This window comes from Sinocyclocheilus grahami, unplaced genomic scaffold, assembly GCF_001515645.1.
Source record: "Sinocyclocheilus grahami isolate Dianchi unplaced genomic scaffold, SAMN03320097.WGS_v1.1 scaffold130.1, whole genome shotgun sequence".
NCBI lineage: Eukaryota > Metazoa > Chordata > Actinopteri > Cypriniformes > Cyprinidae > Sinocyclocheilus > Sinocyclocheilus grahami.
The window spans coordinates 8,897-19,040 of record NW_015505309.1 but is presented as its reverse complement, the minus strand read 5'-3'; the positions used below and the strand labels follow the sequence as shown (position 1 = coordinate 19,040).

The window sequence follows — 10,144 nt, the reverse complement described above, 5'->3', positions numbered from 1 at the left end:
TGCTGTCTGTATTTTGGCAGTTCACGGGAAAGATTTGCTTTATTAAAGTCCCCGAGAATGATTAAAACAGAGTCCGGGTGTTGTTGTTCTGTCTCTGTGATCAGATCAGCGAGTTTCTGTAAAGCTGAGCTCACGTGTGCTTGCGGAGGAATGTAAATACTCACGAGAATGAACGAGTGAAACTCCCGCGGCGAATAGAACGGCTTACAGTTAATGAAAAGCGCTTCTAGATCGAAACAGCACATTTTCTTTAACGCTGTAACATCTGTACACCACCTTTCGTTGATGTAAAAACATGTCCCGCCGCCGCGCGCTTTCCCCGTTGATTCTGAGTCGCAATCCGCTCTGAACAGCTGAAAGCTCGGCAGACTCAACGCGCTGTCCGGAATGGCGTCATTCAGCCAGGTTTCCATGAAACACAGAGCAGCAGAGTGTGAAAAATCCTTATTTGTCCGGGAGAGCAGAAGAAGTTCGTCCGTTTTGTTGGGTAGAGAGCGGAGGTTCGCCATATGGATGCTCGGCAACGGCGTTCTGAATCCGCGCTTCCTGAGCTTTCTGAGCTTCACGAGCGCGCCGGCTCTCTTCCCCTATCTGCGCATCCTGAAGTGCTTGATCAGCACAGCAGCTCCGCCGACTACAATGTTCAGCAAAACGTCCGAATAAACGAAATCCGGTAGAAGATTGTGTGGTGTGTTCTGCCGAATGTTCAGCAGCTCATCCCTGGTAAAACTGATCGTGTTTGAGAAACAAAAAACAGGAAAAACGAACAAAAACAGTACAAACACTGGAGAGCCAAACACTGAGGCTGCCGTCTGCGGCGCCATCGCATGGAATTCTTGAGTACCTATAGAGTAGTACTGCATCCTTCTTATCTCCAAAAAGTTTTTAGTTTTATCATATTTATAAAAGAAAGATACAGCTTTACGATTCTCTCCGGGAAAAGCCGAGCTCCTGGAGGCGCGCCGTGGGCGGAGCTAAAGAGTGAGAGTTCTGAATCATGACCGGGATCTTTTATAGCTGGGACCGCTCAATCTTTAAATATCAAACAATGTGCAAATCCAGCGTCGAACTGGGCCTTGTTTATAAAACATTCGTCAACAAACACACTTGTGAAACTCCTGCTGCCCCGGAAAAACAAACGGTATCCACTGTCTACATAACGCTGGGTAAGATTTTTGGCACAGAAATACTCTGTCATACGTCCAAATAGTTTTTTGAAACTTTGTCCATGCTTAGCATGAGAATCCAACTCTTTAACAGTGTAAACAACTCTGAATGCATGAAACAGCATTGTCCCCCCCCCCCCTTTAAATATGTTGCAAATATGCTTTATGTTGTCTGTAACAAATTTTAATCACATCAGGGCATGTTTCAAGCAGTAACAAAAACGCCCACTCATGCAGCGAATCGTCTGTGAGTTCACTTACTTTCCTCCATTGCGGGGTCATCCAGCAGGGCAGGAAGTGGATCCGGAGCACTCGTTTTCACTCTGCTGCTGTCTCTCTCCCTGTCCCTGTCTCGGTCCTTCTCTCTGTCTCGGTTGTGATGCGCATTGTCGAGTTGTCGTCTCTGCTGTTTGTTCTTCTGAGCCTCTAATGCCTTCAGCTTACGAGCATGTTTATGGCCTTTATAATGAGCCTCAGCCTGATTCTAGAGAAATACAGATAGAAAGACACAGTGAAACTAATGCAAAACCTTAACGAAGCTTCTCACATTTACAGAAACATGCAGACATTCAAACATTCAAAGTCATGAGATTCACTGAATTGATGTTTAGCATGATCCTGTTTTTTACCATACATTTCAATGTCCTAACAACACTAAGATTTATTCATATATTTAATTAAGTACCCAGCATACATGAAATCTTAAAAACCTCCAAGGATGCACCTCACAAAGTTGAAGAGAAGTCCAGGGTGTGCAGAATTGTTATTGAGGCTAAAGGAAATAAGACATTTTTGATTTTTGTTAAAGGTTTAGTTCACCCCAAAATGAAAATTCTCTCATTAATTACGTTTCAAACCTATAAGACCTTTGTTCATCTTCTGAACACAAATTAAGATATTTTTGATGAAATCCGAGAGCTTTCTGACCCTGCATAGACAGCAATGCAACTGAAACGCAAATAAATAAAAAATAACGACTTTATTCAACTATTTCTTCATCAAAGTCTGACCCGGAAGAGAAGAAATTGTCGAAAAAGTCGTTATTTTTGTTTTCTTTGCACACAAAAAGTATTCTCGTAGCTTCATAAAATTATGGTTGAACTATTGATGTCACATGGACTATTGTAACGATGTTCTTACTACCTTTCTGTCTTATAGGTTTGGAATGACATGAGGGCAAGTAAATAATTACAGAATTTTCATGTTTGGGTGAGCTAACCCTTTAACTATCTTTTGGTCATTATAGTTTTGGTATCTTAACTATTATTCTTAAACCTGGAAAATATATACTAATTAGAATATGGGTCAAAATGCTTGACTCATAGTTTGCATGATAACAGATATGCATATGGACAAAAACAAAAACGTGCATATTTAAAAAGTGTCTACGCACGCACACACACACACACACACACACACACACACACACACACATACATATGTTAATTTGTTTTTATTTGCATTTAATCTGTAGGCGAATCTTGGAGAGTGGTTAGCTATGATTGGGTTGAGTCAATATCACCAAGTCTTAGTCCAAAATGGATACGAGAACATTGACTTTATCACTGACATCACGTGGGAGGACCTTCAGGAGATTGGCATTACAAAACTTGGTAAGATAGATAGTGGACTGGGATCCATATTGTTAAAGTGATTTCACACACAAACTTCTGTTCTTTCCAAACTGTGAGTATGGACAGTCTGCATTAGGGTGATAAGAGTAAATGCCCAGTGGAGGGCCCGAATTACAATTGCAGTTGTCAATTGAAACACTTTATAATTACACTGTTGATAAATGTAGTGTGTGAGTGTGAGAGATAGTGATTGGCATTGTGATGTATTCAAACACACACACATATGTTGACTAACAGTACAACACCCCTTCAATCCAAAAACACAAATGTTTCTAGACTTTAGCAATCATCTAATCCAGATTTCTGCAGAAATGTACAGTAATAATTCAGGATGTAATTAAAGTGAACATGAGCTGTTGACATGCTTAACTGTGAATCCTTTATTGCATACCGAAGTAATTTTAAAAACTGAAACTGATTTGAAAATGACACTAACACTGTTTAAAAAGCATATGACTAATATTTTAAATTGCAAATGGAATGGCAATTGGTTAACGTTTTTTGACTTGCAAATCAAAGCTAACACCCAGTTCATCAAGCAAATCTTGGGCTAATATCAGAGCAGAAATGAGTCTGTGGGCCCAGAGGGAGTAATCAACCCGCTCAAATCCTCTTAAGTACTTAGCAGATGACCCTCATCTGGGGACGGAGGGGACAACACTGTCTGCTCTGAACAGATGAGGAGCAAGGTTATTTATACACACTTCCTGCTCACACACACTTACACATAACTATGTGTGTTAGGGCTGCACGATTATGACAAAAATCATAATTGTCGATTATTCCCTTGAAATTGTAATTGCGATTATTAATTACGATTATCACAATTTACATTGAATGATGTTTATACCATTGTTTGATGCAACTGCATGCCATATTTTTATATGAAAATAAACAAGCTGAAAACACTCTAACTGAAACACTTTTAGTGCTTTTCTATAGTATTAAGAATTTGTATTGTATTTGGCTTTTCTATAGTATTAAGCCTCAAATGTCAAATATACATCGGATTGGTTTCTTCTTTAAATTATAAAAAAAGTAAAAATATGAATGGTATTATAATGTTATACTAAAACTAAAACAATTGAAAAACCCTTAAGATAACATGTAGAAAGAAAAAAACATATCTTAAGCGTGCAGAATAACATAAATGGACTTTGAACGATCAATTGCCGCTTTGAACGATTACGTAATTGTGGCATCCATAATTGTAATTGCGATTAGAAATTCGATTAATTGTGCAGCCCTAATGTGTATATATATATATATATATATATATATATACACACACACACACACACATATATATATATACACTACCGTTCAAAAATTAAATGTAAAACAATATATTTACATTTCAAATAAATGCTATTCTTTTGATCTTTTTACTGGTCAAAGAATGTTGAAAACAATCATCACAGTTTCCACAAAAAATGTTAAGCAGCATTTTCAACATTGATAAGAAATGTTTCTTGAGCAGCAAATCAGCAAATTAGAAATATTTCTAAAGGATCATGTGACACTGAACTGAAGACGAGTAATGATGCTGAAAATTCAGCTTTGCATTACAGGAATAAATGACATTTTATATAACAATAGAGAACAGTTTTGTGAAATTTAATTTTTTTTTCATTGTGAAATTGTAATAATCATTCACTACACCCACACACACACACACACACACACACAGTTTCAACCAGCTATTTAATATTTCTACCATCTAATAAATCAAATCTGTAGAGAAAGTTAGAATAGAGAGAGTAAAATGAGACAAGAGTAAACAGACAGACAGGCTAACAGAGAAACCAAAAGACAGAGAGACAGACAGAGATAGAGTGTTGTATGGTGAACCACAAGCAGTGGGAAACTAATGAGCAATTGATAGACTTTCAGATGTCTAACTGAGCAAACGCTGTTGGGTTTCTCTCTCAGAATATATCTGGGCTAAAAATGCCCTTAACAGCAGTGAAAACCGAACAAGAGAACTACAAATGATGTCCCAATTCAATATTTTTCCACAGCTTGTCAGAAACATACAAATATACAATGATTAGGTGCACAGGTTCATTTTCATGGCTAAAATATTGATGTGAGCCACATGTCACACTTAAAAGTGAAACAACAGTGACAAAACAGTACCCAAAAAAATGAAAATAGTCATCGAAATTCTTGCAAACCACCCTGAAATTGATCAAGTGTCGCCCAGAGGCTGACAGACACTGTAAGTGAGTGGGACATAACTCTTTATGACAACACAAGCAGCATGAATCTGGCAATGGCGATAAGCATGCTTTTATGCACATCATCTCAGTTGCGAGGATCTTCTCTCCACTCAAACCCGCTGTCCAACACAGCACTGGACTTGCCAGAAACAACAAAGACTGTTAAAGTTGCCCGGATCAAGTTATTTACATACATACATAAACATACATAAAAAGCCGTACTGTAAACCCATATTAATTTTTTGTTTGATGTGGGACACACAAAAAAAATGGATAAGGGATGAGCAGCAGGTGATTTTGACAGTTCAAACTATTTTTTCTCACAAAATAATAAACATGAAAGTAGTTCTTTTTACACCTTATATTTCAAGTCTTCCTAACTAATACAATAGGTTTGATTGAGGAACAGGCTGAAATTTTGGTCATTATGTACTATTAAGCTGAACCTCTGAAAGTTAATGGGGATAAATCTTGAGATCCAATAAAGGTGTCTTGTGTGTTACAATTAAATGTGAATGAGTTGCATCAGATGGGAAGATTTTCAGTGACCTACATTTTGGTCAGTTTTTCACACAAAGCTATCATATGACTCAAAATGTAGTACACGAGTCATAGTAACCACTTTTATAGTGCTATTTGGTGCTGAACAGCCGTGGTCACTATGAAATGTTGTTGTATGCAAAATAACTGCATGAAGATGCCTCAAAAATTATTTTGTGCTCAATGGAAAAATAACAGCATATGGGTTGGGAACGACACAGAAGTACAAATAATGACAGAATTTTCATTTTGGGGTGAACATATTATTTCAATAAAAAATTTTAATGAAAATGTCTGTCCTTTATTTTATGCAGCACCAATTTTATATAAGCAATGAGAGACTTAAGGCTTTGCTATACTGTATTTAATATAGTGCCTTATTATTGCTTGATAGTGATTGGGTTACAGTAAGTCTGCAGTAATTATAATAATAAAATAGAAGTCAATGAAAAGTACCATTTAACTAGTTAAATGTGTGTGTGTGTGTGTGTGTGTGTGAGAGTGAGTGAGAGAGAAAGAAAGAGAGACAGCGAGAGAGAGGGATGTTAGAGGGACTGATAATTTCACATTATCAAAGCCAAAGTGAGAAAACCAAAGAAAGAAAGAAAGAAAACAGACAAATGCTGTAAGGGATGAAACAGCTTTTACCCATCCAGTGTGATGTTCGCTGTCTGTCATCACAAATGCAGAGGGTAAAACACACACACACACTACACACTAACCGTGGAGTTGAAGCGCAGGTGGCAGATATTGCATGAGATGACCTGTTTTTTCTTCAAGGACTGAGGAACACCAAACGTATGGTTTATCACAGCCTTCTGCACCGGGTCCATCTGAGGGAGGGGTGAGAAAATGAAGTTAAAATGGACTGAAAAAAAAAAAAACATTTATACAAATCACTTACTTTGAATCAACAGACTCACTCTCTGCTGATTCAAACACATTCCTTCTATCCCAGCGGCAACCCTGAACCTGACGCCCGGGGCCAAGGGACTTTCCCTCGACACCCCTCGCCATGGGAACACACACCACATCACAATGACTCTGCAGCTGGTTCGCACGTCTATTTGTTTTAGAGCCTCAATAATGTTCTTGTTGTTCATCCACAGCCATCCCTGACCGGCTGGGACACTGCCCAGGTCAATGTGTGTGTGTGTGTGTGTGTGTGTGTCTGATGAAGCCGCATTGTTGACTCTGAGTACTGGAGAGGGTCAGGAGATGGTGGAACATGATATTAATGCAGGAATGAAGGAGATGTGAGATGAGATGAGACAAGAGATGACACCATAGTGAAGAGATGAGAGAAGAAAGGAGAAAAGATGAGATAAGATGAGCAGGGCAGAAAACAAAAGCAACAATAAAAAGATGAGATGAGAACAGATGACAAAAGACAAGAGGAGAATACATGAGATGAGATGAGCAGAGAAATAATGACAAGACAAAAGATGCAATAAAGAGATGAGAAATAAGATGAGAAGAGAAGAGATGAGACGAGAAGGAGCAGTGAAAACAAAAGAAGAGAAGGATCAAGAAGAAATGAGAAGAAACAAGAAGAGAAGGATGAGACGCAAAGCTGTAAAATCAAGAGAAGGGATAAGATTAAGAGTAGAACAGTAAAAATGAGAAGAGATAAGAAAAGATGAGAAGAAATGAGCCAAGATGAAATGTCTAGCAAAATCAAAAGAGAAGAAAGAAGAGACGACGAGAGACAAGAAGAGAAATTATGAAGCAAAGCAGTAAATTCAAGAGAAGAAGTGAGAAGAAAAGAGAAGAGAACAGACCAAATGAAATGAAGCAACATAAGATAAGAAGAGACGAGATGTGGAGAGAAGACAAAACCATCAGAAGATGAGACGAGACAACACATCATGAGATGAAAAGTAAAGAGCCAATAAGAAGACAATACAAGATGAGAAGAGAAGCAGTAAAAACAAAGAGAGAGAAGAAAATAAAAGACGAGATGAGACAACACAAGATGCAAAGAGAAGAGAGGAGACAGAGAGAGGACAAAACCATCAGAAGATGAGACAAGAGATGACACATCATGAGATGAAAAGTCATGAATCAGTAGGGAGACAATACAAGATGAGATGAGGTGAGAAAAAGCAGCTGTAAAGAAATGACATGACACAAGAACAGAAAATAGAAAAAAATAAGACAAAAGACGTAGTAAAGAGAAAAGGAGAGAGAAAACAGAGCAGAGTAGACTACAAGAGCAGAGACAAGAAGAGATGAGAATACTAAAGCAGCAGTAAAGAGGAGAGGAGAGGAGCAGTAAGGAAAGCACAGGAAAGCAGTGGAGGATAAGAGAGGAGAGAGGTCACTGACAGCTACTTTGCTGTAGAGACAGGTGCATTTATCACTCTAGTACACACACACACACACACACACACACGGACTGATCTGATCAAAAAGAGAACCCGTACCTGACTATATATTAACAGCCCATATATGCGATAAGATATGCCATTGGTGTCTAAGATATATTATTTTTAGTCTTTTAAAATATTAAATGTTTTTAACCAACATTGCACTCATGAATATAACACATGGAGTGTGTCCGTCCAGAATGCAGATATCAGAAAAAAGAGACCCCTTTTACATACAATCTGCCTCCAAAACTGTGCTCAGAGAGTCTGAAACTAAATCTAGATCCTAATCTGAGCCACTGCTCGAGTCTTAAATCTAAAATTACTATCTAACACGATACACCTCTGTTTAACGGCCCTTTTTGCAAACATTCTGCACTTTTAAAAATACCCTGCAGTCTGCTGAACCGTTCCTGACATTTAGAGATGACATTTGGGACCCAACGCGATGCCTTTAAAATGTTCTGAGTTAACTTTAAATGATGACACATTTGGGAAGGTGAGGTTTAGAAAATAAAACCAAAAGAGTTGATTAACTCACAGTGTTGAAGTTGGGGAACAGGCTGAGAGGGGAGGAGCCACTGAGCCTGAAGGGCAGGAAGTGTTTCAGGTCCAGAGGGGTCTGCAGCGGGCGACCCTGCACCGGTAATGAGGCCAGCAGGGGGCTCCCCTGAGCAGCCATACCTGAGAAAAGCAACAACAATAACCAAGACATATAAGAGAAAATCACCACTGTTCAGACCAAGGGCAGGAGAGTATTTAAATCAAGCAATTAGGGCACAAACAATGATCAATGAAGAGAAAGAGGAAATTTAATAACAGTCAGTCACAGTTCAGTTAACCAGGATCTAATGAATTTTAAATCATCATTATTCTGACACAATAACACATTGAATGATCTGATTACAATTATTGTTCTATCTATTCAGAATTAATTGTTAACATTGCATGAAAAAAAAAACAAACAAAAAAAACAATCAGCCCAAGAGGATCTCATGTGATTTTTTAAAGTGTATCAAGTTCATATAATTAAATGTTATCATTTTATTTGATGTATTTTTCACTTTTGAACAATACATTTCAAGTTGTTCATGATTGTTACGGTTTTAAAAATTCACAAAGAGAATGTAAGTAAATTCATAAAGTATATAAAAAAAAAAATCAAATTATATAACTAACCTGAATTCACCCCTACAAATAACACTCTTTACAAATGTAGTACATGATGAATGGATAGTTGACAAAAACATGTCTATCAACCTTTTCTTTTCAGCATTGAGACTGTAGGTTAAAATTTATATAATTGTGTATAATTGTGTTAAATAATTTATATAATATAATTTTAGATGCCTACTCTGCAACATTTTTTGCACTTTTACAGTGAATATCATCCCAACACTTCAGATGAAAACACTTAGTCTCGCGTAGCCAGACCTTCAGACTGACGGCTGAAGGTCTGGAATCCATGGCAGCTTTTTATCAAAAAAATATACTCAAGTAAATGTACCATTACCTTCCAAAAAATGTAGTGTGAGTAGAGTAAAACTACTTGAGTATTTAAAAGTACTCATGAGTATTGAGTAATGAGTACTGAGCTGTGGATTCTTCCCCCCTCATAATAAACGCTGTACACCGCAATTTATCCATTTTAAAAACGTTGTACATTTTGTAATTCCCATTTTCTTGTTTGTCATAAAAAATGAAGAATATCTATTATCCAGCAGTTTTAATTTGGACTGCCAACTCTTTAAAATACATCAAAACAGCACAGAAACAGTATTCAGTTGAAGAAAAGATGAAAGTTATTCTCAGTACAATCATCCCCATTTAAATCATAAAGTTTGAAAGAATAGATTTAAAATCATGTGTAAGGCCACTGAGACAGCATGCTGTTGTTGCACATAAAATATTAATGTTTAGAACAGTGCAAATACAAACACCATTAGAAACTCATAGTTCAGCATCACACACCATGATATGGGTTAAAATGAGAGCCCATTTCTCTCCAAAACGATGCCAGTTTTAGTGTTTTGCAATATCGAAAATAAAAATAACTAAACTTGATAATTTATGTTACAATTTTAACATAAATGCACATTGTTCTAGAAGGATGGCATCATGCCATACTTTTTACACATTTACTCGAATTGTTATGCTGATAATACAATTTGTAAGGAAAAATGCATTAAATAGCGAAGTATTTCTGGGGAAAC

The 10,144-nt window shown here is 37.3% G+C and overlaps 1 protein-coding gene across 1 annotated transcript in view; it reads right to left on the bottom strand.

The window, feature by feature from the left end:
* Positions 1-8,615, bottom strand: part of LOC107590592 (zinc finger protein 385C-like) — a gene marked incomplete at its 5' end in the record, with an annotated part of 28,772 nt that extends 20,157 nt beyond the window's left edge. The window contains 4 exons of the mRNA XM_016279452.1: positions 859-872; positions 1,428-1,650; positions 6,285-6,395; positions 8,473-8,615. Of these exons, the coding sequence (XP_016134938.1) occupies positions 859-872; positions 1,428-1,650; positions 6,285-6,395; positions 8,473-8,615 (491 nt within the window). The remainder of the gene's footprint in view (positions 1-858; positions 873-1,427; positions 1,651-6,284; positions 6,396-8,472) is intronic.
* Between the last annotated feature and the right edge of the window lie 1,529 nt (positions 8,616-10,144).